At 36.2% G+C, this 25903-nt stretch overlaps 1 protein-coding gene across 1 annotated transcript in view; it reads right to left on the reverse strand.

Moving 5' to 3' along the window:
- Positions 1–23401, reverse strand: part of LOC125678832 (maltase A3-like) — a 35378-nt gene extending 11977 nt beyond the window's left edge. The window contains exons 1-8 of the mRNA XM_048917544.2: positions 23034–23401; positions 7597–7776; positions 5494–5666; positions 4350–4475; positions 2811–2918; positions 1327–1439; positions 664–850; positions 343–528 (exon numbers count right to left, since the gene is read on the reverse strand). Coding sequence (XP_048773501.1) covers positions 343–528; positions 664–850; positions 1327–1439; positions 2811–2918; positions 4350–4475; positions 5494–5666; positions 7597–7776; positions 23034–23262 — 1302 coding nt within the window. The 5' untranslated portion in view covers positions 23263–23401. The remainder of the gene's footprint in view (positions 1–342; positions 529–663; positions 851–1326; positions 1440–2810; positions 2919–4349; positions 4476–5493; positions 5667–7596; positions 7777–23033) is intronic.
- Between the last annotated feature and the right edge of the window lie 2502 nt (positions 23402–25903).

Below are 25903 nucleotides of genomic sequence, written 5' to 3' on the forward strand. Positions count from 1 at the left end.
GCCGTAGAGTTTACCAATGTTCGTCCAAAAGCGCGTGTTAATTGATTACTAGATCATTGGACCATAAGGACTTCATTGGGGGCAGGGGTCCAAGTTTTTTTGTCTTCAAAAAGTGTAAGTAAGATGAACAACAACAAAATCCCGGGAAGATATTGCTATCCTGAAAGTAGGAATGCATTAAAAAGAAGGGAGAGAATTCAACAGACGAGGGCCGGCCTGGATTCAGGTCGCCTCCTCGCCATTCGATTTCTCTACGCTTTCTCAACACTCAACTACACAAAATTCCATAGGCTTCAAAGCAAATCATGATCAACTTTCAGAATTAAAAGTTTGTATGAATACCTCGTTGAAGTTGAGCCCCGCTGGGTCCTTGGTTTCCTTGTAGGAGTAGAACGTGTCTCGCATGCCGATCTCTTCACCGTAGTATGATGTCGGGGTTCCCGGTAAAGTTAAGAGGAGCATGTTAAACGCATCTATCATCTCCACTCCAAATCTGTTAGCAACTCGACTATTGTCATGGTTTCCAATCTAAACAATTTAAATCACAACAATCAGTAACTCTCTCTCTCTCTCTCTGACTCTCTCTCTCTTTCTCTTTCTCTCTCTCTCTCTCTCTCTTTTCTCATATTTTGATTTATGATACGGCATTTATTTCGTGCTCACCACAAAGTTAGGCCAGTAACTCGGACTGAGATCCGCCAGCGAATTCTTGATCACAGATTTCACACATAATGCATTACAGCTTTTGTTCAGGTACTGTATCAAAGCAAAGTTAAATGGAATCGAACCATGGTCGTAATATTGGTTCCTGACTTCATTACTAATTCCATATGACTCGGCTATCAAGAATCTGTCAAAACAAACAACCAATGAGTATAACCGAATGCATTCAGTGAATGGGTCAAAGGAAATCACGCTTCACCTCCTTGTCAGTTCTTGATCAAATTGTCAGTATGTTTAAATTCGATTTCAGTTTGGTTTGAAATATTGAATAATATAATTAAATTCAAACAAGATGTATTTGTAAAACACCGATACCCACACCTGGCAGCAAAGTAATTTTCGTACCAAAAGAGAGGTCTTGTCACAAAGAATACACATACCACTAAGCATTCAAAATTATGTCAAAGGTTAAAGTTTTTGCAGACAGACATACATATGTACCAAAAACTGTATGTCCCAGAATCTCTGATTACAGGGGCATATAGGGGGTCTTACAATAGACTCATTTTCGCTAGCCAACGGTTTCATCTGAAAACCATGGATAGCGAAGATGCAAAATGTTGGGAAAACGAAGACTTTTTTAGAAATCGTGTTGTGACTTACTTATCATTAGCAAACTCCTCTAACACACCTCGCCAATTCTTCAGAATATCATAAACATCGGGTAAGTTCGTCGTGAGGTTGTGGTTATCTGTTTCATACCATGTAAACGTGTCCTAAACAATCAAAACGTTTTACTGACAGGTGTTAGAAGGTCACAAGAATCATAAAAGGTCACAATGAATTGATACCTTGATCAAGCCATCATCCTATCTTGAGCATGAATCGCAACTTCTCGGCCTTCTCCGAAAAGCTCGGAAATACAATGTACGTTTGTAGGAAACACCCGGCTAAAGCCAGTAGAGCCAAATGGATTACAATCGATCTTGTGTTCTGATTGGTTAATACTCGCGCAGCATTCTGGGGTAGTTTTATTTGAAGATGGCGGAGTTTTGATATTGAAGAAGTTTTCAAACAGTGAACTATAGATCAATCTGATTAAAATTAGATCCTATGATCCGCTCATCTATTATCGCTACACATAGGTTTAGCGATAGTAGATGAGCGGATCATAGGATGTAATTTTAATTAGATTGTGAACTAGATATTTGGAATGCAGTCTACGTTTAAAATACACGTTGTCGTGTGTATATTTTGCTCAAAGAGTGAACTACACTAAGCACAAACCTTTGCAATGAGAATGCATAAGAGCATTTGTCAAATTTGAAATACTCATGCGCAGAAGATTCGGGGCGATTCTGCCCTGAATCGATTGTAGTCCACCTGGTCCTTGCGACGCGAAACACAGCAGGGCAGGAAACCAGGGCAAGTTCAAGATCGTATATCTAGGTCTACTGAACGTATTGCATGAATTAACACTTGTCATCTCTACGTAGGGCTAGCTTAGACGTCCGCTCTACGCCGTAACACTATCTCCTGTTACTATCTAGCACTGTATAGTCCAGGCTAGAAACACTAGAATATTAACCACTGTTTTACGGCCTGTCAAAAACAATCGGGACTTTTCCGAGTGCCAATACACCAGAGGAGTTCCAATTTGGGATATATCAAAATACAGTGGAGTTCTGGGGTTACATTTGAGAATTGATGAAATTCAATTTTCTTTTAAAGATAAAAATGAATAAAAAAATTGCGAAAAATGAACGACAAATACTTGTGATCTGGGGTTATATCAACTTTTCTAATGTAAATATATGAGGAATTGGTTCAGATAAATTTCCAGGTGTATCATTTCAACTTTTTACAAACTAATTTTTCTACCTCTCTTCAAAGAGTTCCATTTTTTTTACAGTTTTTGACAAAATGGCAAGTTTAAATGTTTCCTTATACTGTATTGATTTGATCAACTTGATTTAATTCAATTTGTAATTTTGCCATTTTTACATGTTTTGCTTAATTATTCACATTTTGTACAGAAATATTTGGAACAGAGAAGTGTAGTTGGTAGCAAGTAACGTCCTTAAACCAGTCCTGTGCGCACGTGAGCCCACAAAGACTGGTTACAATACCCGTCATGGGACACCTACCCGAAGACCGACTTCGTCTTGAGAGACATTCTTGGCTTCAAACATAAATTTCAGGGCGTCCGCTCGAAATCCGTCCACTCCCTTCCGCAACCAGAATCTCAGTACTTCCTGTCCAAAGAAAGAGGGAGAAAATCAATTTGACATTCAAACTGACGAACAGTCAATTACGAATCGCACATATTCCCAATAGGGGATTAAAAGTTGATATCTAATGAACGATAATACTTTATTTGTGGGAGGGGGAAGGGGATCCACCAGCGTGTTAGTCAGTACATGTATTGATAAAAGGGTAGTGTAAACGACCACGTGATCTAATTAATTGCTGTCGTAAATAAGACGCGTTCTTTGGTTTCTAGATCCACTTGACAGGGACCGGGTGGTTCTTCGTGCATCTAGAAATTTGTAAAGGATATAAATGTATAGATAACCCATTTAATGTTGGTGGCATGTTTTAGGACGGGGCTTGCCAATCGTGAGGAAATCTCCAACTGTCTGTTCATCCGTCTGTATATCAAGTAGAATTTGTACAAGTCAGCGAAGATGGCAAACAGTGATCTCATAGATATAAACAATTATTGTTATTATGTAAACAGTTATTTTCAAGAAGAAAAAACCCCATATAGTTTTACCTAGTCACAACGTTAACCTCAGTTAATATTATCTAAGGTCTTTTATGCATTTATTGTTCTTTGTTTTAGTTTTTACATGTAAAGCGTTTTAGGTTACCATTGTGTTGATTAGATAAAGCGCTATGTAAATGTACAATAATTATGATTAATAAATCCCACAAAGATTACAAAATTAAGAGTAGGGCAAACATGGACCCCTGGACATACCAGAGGTGGGATCAGGAGCCTAGGAGGAGTATACACAATCTTTCTAACGGTCACATCCGCTATGATCACGTAAACGGAGTAATCTGTACTCAAAATCAGTATGTAAAGAACGGTCTGACAGTTGGTATGAAACACGTTGACCAGACAGCATTCGACCCACGATAGCTTGTATTTGCAAATTAAATAAATATAACAACCATAATTTGCAAAATGCTGACTTTAAACGAGACGGTCGAATAAATTCCTGTGACAACAGAGAAGACGATAAAGAATACAAATGTATGGTGGTAATGGGATCCAGTAGTTGAAGTGGTGGATCTAGATAGATTTATGAAGGTGTCGATCGCTCCATATGAAAGCATAGTAGTACTGTACTAGTACATCTTTTGATTTTTTTTTTTTTTTTTTTTTTTTTTTTTTTTACCTGAAATCATTCTAAACTTTCTCATTCCTTAGGAAGGCATATTAGTAATTAAAGTTCCTCTCGAGTGTTGAATTTTTAGTCCGTAGGAACAAAGGTTTGTTAATAAAACTTATAATTTGAATTTTTATGAGGTGGACCTATAAGTAGGGTGGTCATTTGGATCCCTCTTCTACTTTCGTAGATTGAGATTTGGTTGGGAGTCCAGTAAAACTTGAGATTTGAATTCTTATGTGGTGGATCTATGTGAAGTGGGGATATCTAAGTAGAGTGAGCATTTACCTCGAGTTCCTTCTGAACATTTTCATTTCGTAGATTGAGGTCCGGCTGTGAGTCTAGGAAGGCGTGGTAGTAAAACTTGTTCCTAATTCCATTCCATTTCCACGCGGACCCTCCAAACACACTCAACTATAAAATCAATATCACTATAATCACTATCACGCGGACTCTCCAAACACACTCAACTATACAATTAATATCCTTATAATCACATGAACCATCCAAACACACTCATCTATAAAATCAATATAACTGTAATCAGTATCACGTGGACCCTCCAAACACACTCAAATATAAAATCAATATCACTATAATCACACGGACCCTCCAAACACACTCAATTATAAAATTAATATCCTTATAATCACATGAACCATCCAAACACACTCATCTATAAAATCAATATCCTTATAATCACATGAACCATCCAAACACACTCATCTATAAAATCAATATCACTATAATCACACGGACCCTCCAAACACACTCAACTATGAAATTAATATCCTTATAATCACACGGACCCTCCAAACACACTCAATTATAAAATCAATATCACTATAATCACACGGACCCTCCAAACACACTCAATTATAAAATTAATATCCTTATAATCACATGAACCATCCAAACACATTCAATTATAAAATCAATATAACTGTAATCAGTATCACGTGGACCAATAGTGAATTCACTTAATTATCAGTCATGTAATATTTCTTTGTGCCCACTGGATACTAGTACATTTTCTGAAAAACACAACAAAAGTCTAAAGTTTTGAGACATCAAATACAGGGGCGGATCCAAACAAAATATGAAGGGGTCCAGGATAAAACAGATGGCTGTTCATAGGATCCCGTTTGTTTAGTTGTTATTTAAACAAAGAAGTCAAGTCCAGGAAATTTTCTTTAATCAAGGATTTAAAGTGTAAGTCTTTCAAATCCAGATTGGAGGATTCTTTTCCTTGTGTGAATACAAATTCATCTGGTAAATATCATTCGGATGATTTACAATGTAAATTTTTAAAAAAGGGCATCGCAGGGGATCTGACTTACCCGTGACCTTTTTGTACCTATACTACATGTACATGCTGCGGGTGTAAGTAAAAAATCGGAATTAGAATGAAATTAAAAAAAAAAAAAAATACCCAGTTATTTGGGGGTTGTCTTCCTCCCGTGTCTGTGCACCCTGAAGGACAAGTCAACCCGTCGCTCCATATGTAATAGTCCTTGTACTTCGGATTTCCTCTTTCACTTTCGTAGAACCAGTAACTCTCATTGCTGGTGTGGTTAGGGACAAAATCCAGAATTACACGCAATTCTGAAGATAAGAGTTAGATATTACGTCATAGGAATAAGGAACAGCACCAGTTCTGAGTCTGCGTGGAAAACATTGTCTGTAACCACGTGAGTGACACGTGCAAAGTTCCACGATATAAATGGTTATACATGTAGTCTGATGTAGATACAAATTTTACAAAAAAGGTGACAGCGCGTCATGAAAAAAAATGAGTTTCACGAATTGGAGATTGTCAAAGACCCCAAACTTTTTAAAAGTCCAGTTTCCACTGAATTATTCTTTTCTTCGAGAAACCCAGGCATGTTCATGAACATATTTTGCTAGTACAAGCAATGTGCCGAACACAGAGAAAGCATATCGTGAAATTGATCCAGAATAGCTTGTGTATTCATCGTGAGGGATTCTAATTACGTAGCAAAATGCTAGGGGGTGAGGGTGTGTGTGAACAATTACAGTAAAATATGCTTATAGTGAACTGCTGGGGATGAACAATTACTGTAAAACATGCTTATAGCGAAATGCTGGGGGTGGGGTGGGGGGGTGGGGGGGGGGGGTTGAACAATTACAGTAAAACACGCTTATAGCGAAATGCTTGGAATGAAAAATTACAGTAAAACATGCTTATAGCAAAGTGCTAGGGATGAACAATTACAGTAAAACACGCTTATGGCAAAGTGTTGGGGATGAAAAATAAAAATAAAATGTGCTTATAGCGAATTTCTGGGAACAAACAATTACAGTAAAACAAACTTATAATGAAGTGCTGGAGATGAACAATTACGGTAAAACAAACTTATAACGAAATGCTGGGGATGAACAGTAAACCACGCTTATAGTAAAGTCCTGGGGACGAATATTTAGAGTAAAACATGTCTATAGTGAAGTTCTGTTAACAAACAATTACAGTAAAACATGCTTATAATGAAGTGCTGGGGACAAACAATTACAGTAAAACACGCTTATAGCGAAGTACTGGGGACGAACAATTACAGTAAAACACATTTATGGCAATGTGCTGGGGATGAAAAATTACAACAAATATGCTTATAGCAAATTTCTGGCAACAAATAATTACAGTAAAACACGCATATAACGAAGTGCTGGGGATGAAAAATTTCGGTAAAACATGCTTATATCCAATAAACTCATAATATTTTCTTTAAAACTACAAGGATGAAAATCTTTCCGCTGCTTCAATGATCTTCATGAGCTAAAGAGATAAATAATAGTCTTCATGAGATTAAGAAATAAATATTACTCCTCATGAAATAAAAAGATAAATAATAGTCTTCATGAGATAAAGAGATAAATAATAGTCTTCATGAGATAAAGAGATAAATAATTATCTTCATGAGATTAAGAGATATCGTAGATAATGATCATTATGAGATAAATAATGATCTTCGTATAAAGGCGCTCGCTACTATCGCAACGCAATACCTTATATATAAGTTCAATGAAAGAGGTAACATATATCCCACATTGATTATAATTACACGATACGAACACTTCCTTGTGTTATAAAAATAGTTTCATCCAGTTGTTTGTACTCCCACTATACTACAATAGTTAAAATTCCTATCTAAATTTCCTACTAAACACACACACACACACACACACACACACACACACACACACACACACACACACACACACACACACACACACACACACACTCTCTCTCTCTCTCTCTCATTCTCTCTCTCTCTCTCTCTCACACACACACACACACACACACACACACACACACACACACACACACAAAACTCCCACCCCACTTTACCATATACATATATATTAATGTTACTCACCAGTGAAAATCAGAGAGAGAGAGAGAGAGAGAGAGAGAGAGAGAGAGAGAGAGAGAGAGATATGCTGTAATGTCTAAAAGAAAAATCACACGAACCGAATATAAATTGTTTGCGTCACATTACTATAAATAATGCATTACTTTTTGACTTTGCCTCTTGCATAAGGCTCTCAAAATCCGTCATGTTTCCAAACAGCGGGTCTACTTCCGTGTAGTTCTGTACATCATAGCCAAAGTCACGCATGGGTGACTTATAGAAGGGACTAAGCCACACTGCACCGACCCCCAACGACGACACATAGCCCAGGCGGCTTCTGATTCCTGCCAATAAATGAAACTTTATACAGAATTGTTACATGCAGTAAAATGGAGACACTTCATGAAAATAAATTTATCAAGCTATATCTATACACTTTATGCAAATTATACAATCTTACTCAATCGGATTAAAAAGTAATCAAGCTAACTTCCTATTTATTCTTTTAGTCGGACAAACGAAATATTGGACGGCCTACATGCTGTCGGCGGAATACATTCAGCGATAAAAGACAGGAAAACGTGATGGGGAGAACTACTCCGGGCAATGAACGTGAGAAAGGGGGTGGGTGGGTTTCAAAATAATTTTTAATACGGCTACATATTGTAAGCAAATTATCTTAATTCCTCCACTACGTCACTTTTTCCTCGCACACAGGCACATCAACCATGAAAGTCAACCCTTCATAAATATGCATGACCACCGTTTTCCCCTTATATTGAAAAGTCCAGTACTTCGTTGATATCAATTAATGATTTGTGGAAATTTTTTCCCCAGAAATTCCCTTTTATATAGTTTATCATACTGACAATTTTAGTCTGGTTTCCGATGTCGATAACAATATGACATTATCAAAGTGAAGTTGCGCAAAAAGATGCGGGAATGCAAGATTGTTCTCCCAGAATAAAACCATTTTGAAACAGAATTTTGAAAAAAGTTTTAAAATGATATTTTATCATCGTCATTATCATTTAATGAAAAAACAACCTAAATTTCGAATTTTATAACTGGCTTATCAGTGGTGATTTTGAACATATTTTATTGCCATAATTTAATATGCAAAAGGAAAGGACACCAGTTCTATCAACTCTACAAGTTCTATACTCCTCCTGTTGTTATATACATGTACCTTTAGCTAATTAAAACAGTTTGTCATGCAGTGAACAAAATAGAATTAATCAAATCATCCAGCTTCTCTTATATAGCGCTGAGAAAAGTGTTTTCCACGATCTGCAAAATCGTAATTCGTGGAGGAGGAAGGGAGTGGGAGGGGATTGCCCCCCCCCCCCCTCTCTCTCTCTCTATATATATATATATAATCTCTCTCTCTCTCTCTCTCTCTCTCTCTATATATATATATATACATGTATATATATATATATATATAATCACTAAGTTCCAACAACACTCGATACCTAAAAGTGTCGGATCCACAACATGGATACAAGGTCCAATACAAAAAATTATACAATTATGCATATATATATATATATATATATATATATATATATATATATGAAGCACTGAATAATCACAACTAGGTACTGAAAATTTTCGCCCCAGCCCGGGGTCGAACCAGCGACCTACGGCACCCACCGCCTATAGTAAGACTGTCAAACCAGTACGTAAGTCGTTGTGGCCGAGTGGATAGGGAAGTCGTTGTGGCCGAGTGGACTTACGCACTGGTTAAATGATACAAATAATACAAAACTTCAATATCTGACAACCGATCTGACAACCGATCCCCTGTGGTCGCCCGTTTATCTGACTCCAGGTGCTGTTTCTGTTTAACCCCATCGCATGATGACATAAAATATGTTGAAATTCACTTCAGTTCTAAGCTTCACCCCTGACAATCTCGTATGACAAGAGGCTCCCCATTATCTCCATTTTAATGGCTATTGTGGAGTAATTATCCTGTTGTTCAGATTAGAGAGCTTGTGGAGTGATTATTCTGTTGTTCGGAGAAGAGATCATCTAAACCCAGTATTGTGGAGTTATTATTCTGCTGATTATTCTGCCTTATGTGATAGGAATGTTCTTATATTACGTCATTCTTGTTTGTGGATGTCGCTAAGTCAATTGATATTACGTCATTCTTGTTTGTGGATGTCGCTAAGTCACTTTAGTCAATGTGGGCGGAAAATCAGTCCAAAAAATGAAGAACGGTTTAGGAATTGACAAAAGAAAGATTTTGGTTGGAAGATCCAAACCAACGAGGACATGAGAGTCTTAAACATAAACCGTTTCAAGAAAACCGAGCAAGGTAAATCTAAAGATCAAACACCATCTGCATGAGAATTTTGAACAATTAATTGTCAGATATTGAAGTTTTGCATTATTTGTGTCCAAATAATAGATTTTATTAATAAAATCCACCACCAAAATCCGCTTTTTTCGAGTTTTAAAAAAGGTGTATCGTGTGTACATTTTAATGTAATTAGTAATACAAGTAATTAGTGCCGATTGTATATGTTGGAAAATATATGAAGAAATTGTATGTAGATAAAAAAAAAAAAACCCTACTGATAACAGTATGTAACGGAAACAGATCAGTTTGTGTCTCCTCAGTCGGCAAATACAGGATGGTACATGCATTTTGAAACATTTGAATTAATTCATTCAGCAGGGCCGTAAATTACATGGAGGCGGAGGAGGCAACTGCCTCCTCCAACTTTTGAGCCAAAAAAAATTAAAATTTAAAGTTCATTAGAATTTATGTTGTTTCCAATAACTAAGAACATGATACCTCCATTAAAAAGCATTCCAAATCTTTCTTTTAGAATGAGTTAGTCAAGTAACATCTTAGAAGGTCCTAGAATCAAGGATTTTGCACGAAACCTGTTCAGTGTGCACAAAATGTGCTCAGCGTCTGGGGGCCTGGGCGGCCCCCAGACCCCCGCCTAATTTCCTTCCTCCTCCAAATTGAAGGTTAATTTACGGCCCTGTTCAGTATCGACATTTTAAAATGAGATCATTGGTCTCCGTACTGAGGATGCAACACGAATTGTTACGCGGCTTCTAATGATTTTCATTGCATACCGGTACCTGCTGCAGATTATTATCAGCGGTGTCTAAAAGTTTATTGAACTTCAAAAGTTTATATGTATAATGTATATATAGGGTGTGTCTGATGGGTTCATGTTTAAGTTCTCGGCTATTTATAAAAGTACTAGAACAAGTTTTTAGGGCTCAGACAAAATGATAATCGACCTGTAATTGACACTCATCACGTTTTATATTTGCAAGATGAAAATGTTGATGCAAGTAAAAAATATGCTATTGCTATAACAATACTACTATTGCTTAAAAAGTGTGGGTTTGTAGTAAATCCTGAAAAAATTGTTTTACCCAAGCCAAGAAGTTCTGAATTCAATAGATTGCAGATACACCGTGTACAATGCCACATGCGGGGACCGTGATCGGTGTAGCGCGGGGATGTGATTTCGAAGCGAAGAAAGTAGGTCAATAAGTATTCAAAGACTGATTGTGTTTAATCAAAATAAATCTAGATAGCCAAAAGTATTGCACGGAAGACAGTGGTTATTGGCAAGCTAGCACTAGCAACTGGGGAGTTTAGAACTCTTTGAAAATACCCAAACACTTCGACAATATACAAGTAGGGTAGGCGCCGGGTATATTTTTCGGTGTATTTAATGAGAAATCTCCACTCCTACTGCATAAACTCCAAAGTTTTTTTGACCAGAAACATTACCTTTGAATGGGACTCAATATTCGACTGAAAAATCCAACACAAAAGCATGATATGCCGAGTATTTGACTGAAAACCCTGTGTGGCGTAGGGGGGTGAAAATCTTGTGGCGTAGGGGGACTGAGACTCGCAAAGTTTCTTACCAAAATCCTCATCTTGAACACAGTGAATATATAAATATCAAATTCAAACTTGTTCAAAGTTACTCTGATATTCGTACGATAAACCGATAATGATGTGTGTGACTTTCTATGCCATTACATTTTCATTAAAAACATTTTCTAAAATACCACAATACCAGATGATTAAGACAGTTTCATATTTTAATGAAATTGACATGAACTATTGATAATTTCAGATAATGCAATGATCAGAAAGAAAAACAATCTTTGGTTAAATAAACACAGACACCTGAGGTATGGATACTACTTAGCCCCCCCCCCCCCCCCCCCCCCCATTTTTTGCACCATAATATCTTTTAAATGTGTGGATTCCCTGTCTATCTCACCCTAATATTGATTTATGTACAATCGTTTCACTTTTTTGAAAGCTTTAGATATTTACCTTGTCCTGGTATTAAGGAGGTATGCTACACCAGAGAAATTTGATGTAGATGAAAAGTGGCGGATATGTACAACAATATTTTGAAGTTGAAAAATTGCAAATTTGCTTCATTTTGTCAAAAAATACAGTTTTAGTAGAAGGTAATCTGAAAAAAATTTAAAACCCCTGCTGGACTCGAACCTGCGATCTACAGTTCAGCAGTCGGTATTCTAACCCACTGAGCTACTCGGCTAGGTAAATAAATAGAAAAGGAAAAGTCAAATATTACTGATATCGATTTTGTCATCCATTTTTCTAAAGGAAGTCAGCCATTATGACGATGTAGAGTACTACCTTAAAGCTTACAAACAGTATGAAACGATTACATAACTAGACATGAGGATGAGATAGACTGTCATGTCTAAGGTTTAATTCTGTCAAAGTTATGATACAATTACATGTAATACCAAGAATTTCACGAATATCCAGAAATAAAGCAAGATGAAAGCATATGATATAAATGTTTTCAGGCACGTAGGATTTTTCCCCCCAAAAAAGTGGGGAGGGGAGGGGTGGGGGGAGACGTCCACTTCACAAGCGTCTGAAAATTCTTGAAAAGCAAAAACGAAACAAATATAACAAAACCCAGTTTAAATCCTAAATCGCGGGGGATGGAGGGCAAGAGATTGATCGGTTCCTTAAATTTTATAATTCAAATATTATTTTATTAATGGAGGTATTTTATAGATCAAACTTTGTTTGTAAAATTAACTAACTATGCATGTACAGTAAAAACACTCCCTTCTATTGCTACGTGTTTGATAATTATTTGTGTGTACATTTGAGTAAGTTGATTTACACTAACATTGATTTTCAAAAGATCGAATTACACATGAGTAAACATATTTCAACAAAAATATTGCATTAGAGAAGCGTGTTCGATAAAATTAACATGTTGCGGTTATTGACTCCTGATGTACATGTATATTTTTGTCCACAGTGTGAAATGATTACAAGATAATACTTGCATGCTTTGTTTCTACATGTAATTTCTGAAAAGTAATAATGAAAACTTGATATTTTAATGACATCCTTACCCTGGTATAATTTTTTTAGGACTGCGAAAAATCACACAAGGGACACATAAATATAATCAATGACTAAAAGTATTGTACAGCGTCAGCAATATCATTTCAAATTGTTAGTAATTACACTATTCCTTAACTGGCACTTATTTACATGTACAATCAGAAATAGTAAATCCTTATAATGCTGCAATGAATTGAGGACCGCAACCAAACTCAGCCAGAGTTTGTTTGAACATGGACCGCAAGCATTCTCTCGCCAAAGGGTGCGTTACGCAAGATTCTCTTACATCTCTGTCAACACTTGCAATCACGTGACAATACAATCAAATGATATACACAACCATTCTCATTTCCTTTCCTTTTAAAAGTTCTGGCAACATGTGATACATCAGGCTCTTTCATAGCGCACTGGCACTTTGATAAGTACATTTTTACCATTAAGCTGTTTGTCTCTTATTTTACAAGTGTTATGGAATGTTTTACAGCCTTCCTTACTTTTGATTCCATGTTTACAGTGATCTCTACCACGTGAATGACCTACATTCATACGCATATTACGAAGTAGTTCCAAATTTAGTATCAGAAAACCGTGATTTTAAACATTTTACAGTAAGCACCCATCAAATTGCACCAAAAGCATTTCATAATATGACTAAATATTTAGTCCAAAACATAAATGTTGAATTATTAGAAACTTTTACAAGATTTCTGTAAAAAGCCGTTGACAGAGGTCTAGTGCTCGTACAATCTAATTAGAATTAGATGTTAGATCCGCTCGCTACACAAACATCTAACATCCCATAGAGGGTCACGTCAGAGGTCAAATTTGCAACAGCCAATCAAATTTCCGCCTTCATATCGCAATTCCATATATTGTTTACGTAAGGAAAAGAAAAAATGGCGGCACCCACGATCGTGACTTATTTATCGTGTGTTTTGTTTAAATTTTAAACTATGGCGACATCGGGGGATCTTTTCATGTATACTTCAACAAAGATGACGTGTAGCGAGTATGTTAGCGGATCTAACATCTAATTTTAATTAGATTGGTGCTCGTAGCGCACGAACCTTTGAGTGGAGAATAGGACCGCAACGTGTTATGCGCCACCTGTATTCAGGGGGAAATATCTCGCGCTGCACTGTGAAAAATGCCTTAAGTTTGATTTTGACGCATATAATATTTCTCGCACAAATCGTATATGTGCTTGTTTGGTTGGGATTCCATCATTTCCTCTACATGCAATCAGTTTTACTCTGCAAAACACACATAAGTTTAAACATATAGATAACAGTCAATCATACACTGTGATTTTACTTGGGTTCCCTTTGAACAAAATGATTTGAGAATTTTCCATATAATTTTGAATAAAGACAATATTCGCTGTGCTGAAGATGTGTATTTTAGTGAGAAACTTTGCTTACGTTAAAAGGATTCTCGGCCCCCTTACGCCACAAGATTTTCACCCCCCTACGCCACACAGGGTTTTCAGTCAAATACTCGGCATATCATGCTTTTGTGTTGGTTTTTTCAGTCGAATATTGAGTCCCATTCAAAGGTAATGTTTCTGGTCAAAAAAAACTTTGGAGTTTATGCAGTAGGAGTGGAGATTTCTCATTAAATACACCGAAAAATATACCCGGCGCCTACCCTACTTGTATATTGTCGAAGTGTTTGGGTATTTTCAAAGAGTTCTAAACTCCCCAGTTGCTAGTGCTAGCTTGCCAATAACCACTGTCTTCCGTGCAATACTTTTGGCTATCTAGATTTATTTTGATTAAACACAATCAGTCTTTGAATACTTATTGACCTACTTTCTTCGCTTCGAAATCACATCCCCGCGCTACACCGATCACGGTCCCCGCATGTGGCATTGTACACGGAGATAAAAAAGGCAACAGTTTAGATCGAGGAGAAATTCTGATCGAGATCTCGGTAATGTTATTTCCAGCTGTACCTCACAGACTGTTGTTTTATAAGGAATTAGAAAATGAGATTTCGGCTCAATGGGTCAATTGGATGTTGAACTTCATTCATCAAATCTAACTATTAATGTCATGTAGCGGTAGATGCTGGGATACAAATCACCCATTAACCGAGGTCAGCCAGATTTGATAATTGAAACCGATGCAAGACTGGTTTTGCAACTGTCAGTCACTGAATACATCCACGGCTGAAGATCATGATATCAATGTTTTAGAACTTATCGCAGCAAGCAATATGTAATGACAGACAAGATATGCATGTTAATTTTTAATTGACAAATAGGCCTACAATTGCCTTAGCTAATATAAGAGAACTACGAGGTATTCGCTCTTGTAGAGTGCAATAAAATGATAAGTGGATGTGGGCATACGAAAGAAATATTTGGCTTTCCGAGGTAAAATAAACTGCAAGGCTGATTTTAAAAGTATACATTGTACATTTCAAACAAGACCATGAATGGATGCTTTATAAACAAGTTTTTCAATCAGCTATCGGAAAGTTTAATTTGAGTCCAAATCCTTTCCACAATCTAATTAAAATTAGATCCTTTGAGCAGATCTAAGTATATGATTTTAATTAGATTGCCCTTTCCAAGATATTTAGGAATTTAAGATGTTTCGTTGTTTTTTTTTAACTGGTTTTAAGGAAATTTATCTGACAAGTGATGCTTTTAGCATTGTTATCTGGACAAAAGATACAAACTCTCAAGTGTTGTCAGTTAACGATTTAGAATTGACTGATTCGTATGCTAAACAAAGTAAGTCTGGGTTTCTCTTAGCTGCAGAACTGAAGCTCTCAGAGAAAAAAAAAACTATGTTGACGGAACGGATATGTACAGTTCAGCTGCTAGGTTTCTCTTACATAGAGATTTCTCTTCACCTTTTATACATGAATGTCTATTTGACCGGTGTATGAGGACAGACGCGTGTGTATAGTTACGCATTTGAGGAGATACATTGACAAGACAACAGATATATGGAACACAGATTCCTCATCAATAAACCGCCAAAAAAAAAAAAAAAAAAAAAAAAAAAACCAACCCTGTTTCAAGTAACGCTCGCTGTTTGGTGTACGTGCTGCGTCCAAATATCGCACAGCTTCGTTGGAGTTCGAATTAGGTAATATAATGGCGCAAGTGGGCTGGTCCGGGGAGAAAATTAAAAAAATTGCTAAATGCTATACATGTACTAAAAAAATAGTGTGGAGTACGTTTCTTTTGGAGGAGCATTGTTAAATTGTTTTGATAAATGAAGCTGGCCTGTTCATTTGCAATGACGTATATAGTTGTACATTTTTTTTTTTTTACCGTCAGTTACAGCTGTAACTGGTAGTAAAAAATGTAAAAGTTATAATAAATGAATTTGTCACCTGAACTGCATTTACACCATTAGGCTCAGAGCTATAAAATATTACGTGATTCCGTAATGTAATGGACAGTGATGAAGTAGAATTTTATATGAGACTTTCCTGTAAGTCGATGTTTCATTGTGATACTACGAAATCCCACCAGTTCAGCAATATTATATCTTTTCTCATCGCTGGTGTTAGTATATATAAGGTATCGCAGAGTTCAAAACGGGCTTAGTTCCTGTGTATGTAACGAATCGAATGCTGTATTTTATTCGGTCATATATATTTTACATGTACATGTGATGTAGAAAAAATTGTTGGAAGGGGTAACTGAATAAGGCAGTTGTGTATTGTGTTGGAAGGTTAATGGAACACAGATAAATGTCTGCTCTTCACGGTAAAGGGAATTAGGTGTGCAGAATTTCTGAGTTGCTAGTATCAGATAAAGGGCATTGAAATAACAGAGTATTCTCTCATGTGCAAAAAAATGTGAAAACAATATGGAATTTCTTATTACAGTTAACAACATAGCCTCTCTGAAAGGGGGGGGGGGTATTTCAGAGAGTTTATAAGAACCCCCGATTTACAGAGTAATTTTTTTTCTGCGCATAATTGCGGGCTTATATTGGTATCGCTGCAAGTCTCAAAATTTTAATGTAAAAAATTCCTATTACTCACACTACTCTTGTGTCCAAACATTCATTAAAGCCCCATGCAAACTGAAAAGTCTCAACTCCAAGAACTTCCGTTTGTTGACGTAACTAGTATGTGAGCAGATCTAACATCTAAAGGACAAGGGACGTTATTGGCTATATACCGCCGAGGTTTTTTTCATTTTTTCAACTTTCATACTATGCTTAATTATTATTCTTATTTACACAACTAGGATGTTCTTCTAATCCCACTTACATGAAAATGACGTAATATTTTATTATGACGTCATGAATATACGCTAAAGATGAGCTGTTTAGCGGAATCTGTTGATTTGAAATAAATTATGAATAAACTTTAGCAAAAACTAATACTTTTGCATGCAACAACCAGATTTATATTTTGCATGTTTAATTATCCATTAATATTCTTCTTTCATTATCAATATGGTGTCGGTTGTTGGCTGCAAACAATATGAATTTTAAAAAAGAATGAATGCGAAATCGGCTGTTTTCGATACACAAAGTCAATATTTTGCATGCTATAGAACTGAAAAAGAAACCACTTTTGCATGCAACAACCAGATTTATATTTTGCATGTTTAATTATCCATTAATATTCTTCTTTCATTATCAATATGGTGTCGGTTGTTGGCTGCAAACAATATTATTTTTAAAAAAGAATGAATGCGGAAATCGGCCGTTTTCGTTACACAAAGTCAATATTTTGCATGTTATAGAACTGAAGCAAACTGTTCCATCATTTAACCTCATAAACTTTTACTTTCTTTGCGATTTAATAAATACATGTATGTCCAGTCAAACAATTAATGCGTTACCTAGTTTGCCATAAAAATCTGCACCCAATAAATGCAGATGATGTCTGCCTTTCGAGTCACGGAGGCGGATCAAAAATCCACCGCATGATGAATGGAAATTATTCTACTTTCGTTTTTAAAGGTCACGGGAATATGTTTGGACGTCCTGTCTTTTCAAAATAAGATTATTTAAGAATAGATTGCATTAAAATAATAATAAAATCAAAGACACACATAGACCTTTAATAACTCGAATTTATTTTCTTTTTACTAAAAATCGGACCAAAATTCGTTCATTTTCGGCGAAAATGGGTACTGATACGTTATATCTCAAGAGCTAGATAGTTGGGATGTCTGTTACTTTTTTCGCTAAATTTTAAACTATCTTTTATACAAATTTATCAAATATAATGCGGTTTTTTTAAAGCAGTTTTCTTACATAATTTTTTACGTACATGGATGTATGTATATATGATGCATGTTGAAATTAAATATTACTACATTAGTAATTAGATATTTATTCCAAAGGTTCTTAAAACGGTTTAAATTAAAAATAAAATAACAGCAAATCATTATTTATATCTTCCAGCGAGATGTGGTTTCTTTTTAAATAAAAAACGTCGAAAACCTGTGATCGATTTGAAACTTCGACCATTGTGGTGGCAGATTTTTTTTCTATATCGCATATGATTGATTGATTGAATATTTATAATATTTATAATATAAATATAATATAATATAATATAATATTTATAATTGATTGAATATTGTTTAAAGCCCCTCTTGAGAATATTTCACTCATGGAGACCTCACCACTGCCGGTGAAGGGCTGCATGCACAATTTAGGCCTATGCTCGGCGCTTATGACCATTGAGCAGGGAGGGATCTTTATCGTGCCACACTTGCTGTGACAAGGGACCTTAGTTTTTGCGGTCTCATCCGAAGACCGCCCCATTTAGTCGCATCTTACGACAAGCAAGGAGTACTGAGGACTTACTCAAACCCGGATCCCCACGGGTTCATATATACATGTATATGTAATAGATGCACATTTACAGGTACACATATATAACAAAGGTAATTGGTCAGGATGAACATGTGTATATATACATGTATAGATATGAATATTCAGACACCGTAGTATTGAGGAGGGGGGGGGGGGTGTGATGTTGACCATTCCCTTGCTATGGGAACAACTTGACCAGCCTAATGACACTTCAACTTTTATCTATCTTATAAAATATATAATATATGTGTTGTAATGATTGTTACTAAAAGTTTATATTAGTATTGACGTACGCCCCCTCCATGATTAGGAATACTGGAGTATAACCGTAAGGTGATGTAGACACACCTCTCTCTCTCTCTCTCTCTCTCTCTCTCTCTCATGTCAAGGTGTTCCGGATAGGCCTGGCCCGCACATTGAAAAACGAAAATACATGCATGATATTTATTAAATTAATTTTTATAAAAGGTCTGTTTTAGTTACATATACTGTCTCTTGGAAACAGACACGTAGCATCATTTATCGGGAGGGGGGGGGGGGGTCGAAGGATAAGTTGGTAGTTAATTAGCAAATGAAAAAAAAACCTTTCTGCCTGATCTTCGAATTTTAAATCGTCGGGGAGTGGAGGGTTATCCTTCGCTACATGGGTTCAATTAATAATTTTAAGCCTATTTTTTTCTCATTCAATACTACTATCAAGAATATGGGGGGGGGGGGGGGGGTGTCACTCAATATATCCTTATTCGCATATGAAAATAAGTGCCTGGGAAAAGCAGTTACATATACCACATTGTCTATACATGTATTCAAACAACTTCCCAGAGTCCGTTTTAGATTTGGACTGAATGTCGGTGCATGCAATGACATGCCCACTGACTGATGTATTTTCATTTATCAAAGATGAACACTATATGGAGAGGGAGAGAGTTGGAACTACTTTGTTGACCATTTAGGGGAATGTAAAGATATAAACACGGACACATTTTTGTGAGGCTTTTAAATACATTGGACGCATTTTTGTGAGGTTTTTAAATGCATTTGCTATATGAAATATACCATCTGAAGTTACATGCATATTACTTGACGTGTTTTTCTGTACCCAAGAAAATGATATCCCATTCATGCAACATAAATTTGTATCGTTTAGTATATGTACATTTACCACACTTTATTCAATATATTTTGTAAATACCCACAGCATATTTTATTCGTATGTACTGTAACATGTATATTAAATTGCATACACATGTAAGCAGACCTGTTATATAGTCCTTGGTGTACATGGCATAACAAGTAATTTTATCCGACTCAATCGACGTTTTTAATCAAAGTGTTAATATTTATGACCAAAAAACAAAACCAGCAAAAAGAAAATTCAAAAGCCATTTTATTTTTCATATTTCATTTGAATAGGAGGACATCGAACAGCACCTTCGAAAATATGATTGCGTTCTACGGAACAATTTTTGACAAATACACGCATTATTTTCCTCACTCTAATTAACACATGATTCTTCCGCAAAATGTCTATGACCACGATAAAGTTACATGTAAATGAATTATGCATTTTCCATAGCATGCCAGTTTTCAATTGTCTTTGATCTCAATGAGTATTTTTATATAAAAAATTAAAATTGTAACTTTTAGAAAAAATATTCTAGAAGAATCAGGGGACTGTAAATCCTATAAGGTCGATGACGTCGTTCCGAAAAAGCGACCGTCGGGAGATAGCGTCAGAGTTAACAATGCAATATTGTAACGTTATTTTCTCAATATCAGCAACAAGTGAATGGTACTTGTTATATATGAATGAAACGAGAAAATTATCACCTTTCTACCTGCAAAATATGATCGGTTTTTGAAGCTCGGCCAATTTTGGCCAATAACGTCCCTTGTTCTTTAATTAGATTGGGATAAGCGATTGTGTTGAAAAATGTTTATTAATCAAAAGTTAGATCAGTACTTAGCATTTATATACATGTATTACGTACAACATACCTAACTTGGTTTCGATCTTGAATTTTAAAATCATAAAGTGTACCATTATTGTATTCTTCCGGATTTTTAAACATAATTTTGTGTTCCAAAACAGCAATTCATCGGATTTACTTACTCGTCAATTCGCTTAAATCTAGTTTGTTTAGTGGTAAATATGATTTAACGTACGACTTCTTCTATCGGGCTCACGGCGGGTGTGACCGGTTAACAGGGGATGCTTATTGCTCCTGTACACCAGATCCCACCTCTGGTGCGTCCAGGGATCCGTGTTCACCCGGCCCTTCATCTTTATGGTGTTTATATATCTCAATTGATTTTTAACGCAAGAGCTTGTTCTGCGTATGGTCAGTTTTTAATTCGAGACAAACTACTGACAAACAAATTGATGGTGCAGGAGTTTCAACAGTCTTGATTAAAGTCAGCATTTCGCAAATTCTATGGTCGTTATAACGATCCAGTTTGTCAATATAACCTGTCATTGGCTCAAATGCTGTCTGACGTGTTTCATACCGATTGTTAGACCGTTCTTGGCACACTGATTTTGACTACGGATAACTTCGTTTTCCTGATTAAGATATAGGACTCACGGCGGGTGCGGCCGGTTGACAGGGGGTGCTTGCTCCTCCTAGGCACCTGATCACACCTCTGGTGTGTTCAGGGGTCTGTGTTTGCACATCTATCTATTTATATTTCTTTATATGTATATGTACATTATTTGTATGTATTTTCATGCTGTCCCTTGAGGGCCCTTGATTGGAAATAAATATAGTATAGTATAGTATAGTATATACTATATAGGCGTTATGAGATTGATCACGGTTCGTTATCTTCACCATTCATTTGAATGAAGCAGGATTAAGGAATTAAAAATTGTGTTATTATACAATAATAATATGTGTGTGCACATTAAGAATATTGTCCGTTATCATATCTCAAGTTTAGATGAACCACTGAGAGGGTGGATGTCAACAAAAATGTTTTATACCTTGATCCTGATAAAGCTCGGCCGAATCGAACTTAGTATGCTATGAGGGGTAGGTATGTGCACGGGTTGAATTCAAACTGGGGGATCAGTAGTCACGCTTGGTTGCTCCGCTCTCGTTGAAGCCTACACCGCACTTTAAAAAAAAAACTGGTTGGAAAGTTTTGAATTTCTAAAGAAAGTTCGGGTATATTGTTAACATTACCTTGGTTTATCCGTTCGTCCGTCCGTCTGTCACACTTTCGTCTGCCCCAAACTCCTCTTTTATCTTAAGTAGTAACTAATTAGTTTTTTGGAATATGATAGGTGGTGTCCTGGAGATTTTCAATAAAGTTTCAGAATTTTTAATTTTACCCTGGAGGTAATCCTACTTCCCAGAACTACTCTTACGTTTTACACAATGTCGATATCTTTCGGAAGACCATATGGTGTCCTGTAGATGTGCAATAAGATTTCGGAATTTTCATTTTCACCCTGGGGTCCAATTGGGGGTTGAAAAACGACAATTTTCTATAGAAAAACCTGGTTTCCGGAACTCCTCTTATATTTTTTGCAGTAGCCAAATCATCTTTTGGGAGATGATTGGTGGTGTCCTGAATTTTTCGGCATTTTCTTTTTCATCTTGAGGAGCAAATGGTGTGGAAAACCTGGTGCTCAGTGCATTGTGTCATGTGCAACAAGAATATATTTGCTTCAAGGGTTGGAATCTCAACCTGGGATGACTCCGGTGCACTTGTCCATCAGAATACTCAATGCATCTTGATATGTGCCAGAGAAATACATATGGTTTAGGGGTCAGGACCTCAATTGTTTTAAGTATATTTCAACAATTATGAAATAGGGTTTTGGATGACCCCCAGGGCACTTACCCAACAGAATAATCTCAGCGAGATTCGTCGAGGCTGGATATTTCAGGCATCAGTGCAAATATCCAGCCTCAACGAATCTCGCTGAGATTACCAACAGAATACTTTATGCATGTTACATATGCAGGAACAATATATATGGTACTATAGGTATGTTACGCGGTGACTATTGCGGCTTCTTTGCTATTTACACAAGTACGACGGGGAGTATATATTACTGTCTTATGACAGCATCTAGTTAGTTCATGGATTCCAATAAGAATATCATTTTTGGATTAAAAAAAAAACACCCGAAATTTTTTGGGTAAAAATATACCTAATTTGAAAATGAACTGATGGGGAACCTACAAAATATTTTCCGATATCAGATCAGGTTCTAAACAGATCTGATATGTTTCGCAGCATTAATGTCTCGTTCAGTATTCTATGTGACGAACCATATTCACTATTAAATTCATTCACTATTAGAATTAAACCATTGTTTTGGACATTATGTCCGCGCTTGCGCATGTTTGATCTTGTAGTGATTGAATATTATACTGACCTCTGAGATCGCCTGTCCCGTCCCCATCAGAATCCTGAAAAGATCGGGGGTATATCTGGTACACGATGCTGGTCTGCCACCACTTCAGTGCTGCTTTCTTGTTTGCCTTCTCACGTGCATCCTCGTCCGTAAACGTCACCACGCAAACGATAGCAATCGCCGCAATGAGGGCCACTAAAATGACCATAAGACACTTATTGGTCTGACAGAATTTTTTGTCGGATGACATTGTGGTATTATATAGAATCCACAGGATGGTTCGTACAATTTCTGGCGTGAATTTAACAGAATAATGACCGTATATCACTGGGTCTGATAACGGTATTTACTCGTGCATTTTTCAACTACACACTTATATGTACATAGATACATAGATACTTTGGAATTTTAGGTCAATACGGATAAAGAGTGAACTCTGTAAATGGATTCTATTTCAAGATTTGTGAAAATCAACAACAAAACAGCGGCATAATTTACCCTATATAAACAAAGAGTTGTGAAATCGAATCTAAAAACAATCAACAACAAAATAGTGGCATTGTTTACCCTATATAAACAAAGAGTTGTGAAATCGAATTTAAATAAATAAATAAGAATAAAAAAAATCAACAACAAACATATAATTGTATACATCATTTACCCTATATATACAAAGAGTTGTGGAATTGAGTTTTTAAAATATCAACAACAAAACAGCGTACGGTAATCGTTTAACCTACTTAAACCCCTTTAAGCTTCAATTCAGATCTGAACTTCAAAAGAACAAGAAAACACACACACGCACGCACGCACGCACGCACCCACACACACACACACACACAGAGAGAGAGAGAGAGAGAGAGAGAGAGATAGAGATAGAGAGAGGCAGTAAAACTGTAAAGTGAGGACAAATTTCAACCAATGGGCAGACGTTGTGAGGACAAGAATTGCACTATGCGGACAAATAATTGTCCTCACAATTACGTCCTCATAAATGACCTACAGCATGTGAAAGATGTAGATACAAAATATTAGCTTAGTGAGGACAAGTGGTGTGAGGACATGTCCTCACTAATATTCTCTCTCAAAATCCCTTTTTTCATAATTCAAAAGAGAGTATTAGATAAACTTTTATAGATATCCCTATAGCTATACCTAACATAGTACTCCTTTGCCTTTAGAATAATATATGTGTGTATTCTCGTCTACACATTGTGAGGACGTCCTCATCTAGTAAGTTTGGTCAGAGAGAGAGAGAGAGAGAGAGAGAGAGAGAGAGAGAGAGAGGTTGTATTTGACTATTTGTTAAATAGGATAGAATAGATATTTTTTCTCAATAAGAACTAAGAGGGTACAAAGTTGGGAAAAATAATAAACAAAAAGCATTGCCAAAGATATAGTATGTGATAGATGCAGCGATGAGGCAAAAAAAAAAAAAGAAACCCAAACAAACAAATCTTTGTAAACTGCATCTTCGCTAGCCAAGGGTGACGATACATGGTGTTTCGTCACCCTTGACTAGCGAAGATGTGTAAACTGATATCATAGCATATCATTGTTGATATTGATCCCCCCTCCCCCTCCCAAATCTCAAATCCTTTTCGTAACCCCTAGAGGGTCTGGGTGATAATAAAACAAAGTTTCATGAATTGTAAACTGATTGAATCTTTCTGATGTGGTTTATGGTATGGCGGTCGTGTCCGTCTGTCGCGCTTCGTGTCGGGCTCATGACTTAGATACTGTGAGACAGAATCAGACGTTGTCTGCTGATGCATCTTGGGTAGAGGGTGTGTCGCACTTTGAAGTTAGGTCACTGTGACCTTTGATTAAGACGATCTGGCCAATAAGCCAAAATCCTGTCAGACTTGTAACTGGACAATCATATGGTCTAGAATCCTCACCTGGTCAGTTCTGCATCTTAGGTAGAAGGTGTGTCGCACTCTAAAGCAAGGTCAGAGTGACCTATAATTAACATAAGGTCATATATGGCTTAGCCATTTTGGGGGCTTATATATATATTTGAGTCCTAAAATCAACAAACTTTGTCAATTTGTGCATCTATAGAGGAATATGAATTGCAGCATAAAATCAGATCATTTAAACTTTTAAAATGGCAACTTTTTTTGGCTTGTGTTTTAAGGGAGGTAATCCCTACTACATATGAGAGAGTAATTCAGCAACCCTATTCAATAATTTTACACCAAAGAAATACACTTTTCCCCATAAAATGTAGCTACATAATAATTGATATGAATAATTATTTTGTTTTAAACATTTATATTGATGTAAATGGATGCAGTATTGTACTACAAAATTTGCGATCTGATTATTCAGATCTGACTCGCTACATCTTGCAAATCGTATCGTATTGAAATAGGAAAATCATATGACATTTATGAAGTCAGATGGAGTCAGATCGAATAGAGACATGCTCTATTCCGTCTGGCAAGTCAGATGGTTTCAACCAATTAAAAACCAGGTCATGAAGGTTAATCTAAATACAGCACAAATAACACGTAAATTTCCCCCAAATATTTACTCCAAAGTAATTTAGATGACTTTAGAAATTAATTTGATATATCATGGGAATCAAGATGTTGGGAAATCTTGGTTGGAAATTTTCATTCCACGTGTTTGAGTTCAAGATGGCAGGAAAGAAAAAAGAGGAGTTGAAATTAACAACTGAACAGAGCGGTTAAGAAGGAATGCTACAACGAAGAAATTTGATATGGATGAAAGGTGGACGATATGTACAACAACATCTTGAAATTTAAAACTTTCAAATTTATTTTATTTAGTCAAAAATGCAGTTTTAGTAGAAAGCAATCTAAAAAAAAAGAAAAAAAAAAAGAAGAATTTAAAACCCGTGCTGGAATCGAACCCGCGATTTA

This window comes from Ostrea edulis, chromosome 2 (genome assembly GCF_947568905.1).
Source record: "Ostrea edulis chromosome 2, xbOstEdul1.1, whole genome shotgun sequence".
Classification (NCBI taxonomy): Eukaryota; Metazoa; Mollusca; class Bivalvia; order Ostreida; family Ostreidae; genus Ostrea; species Ostrea edulis.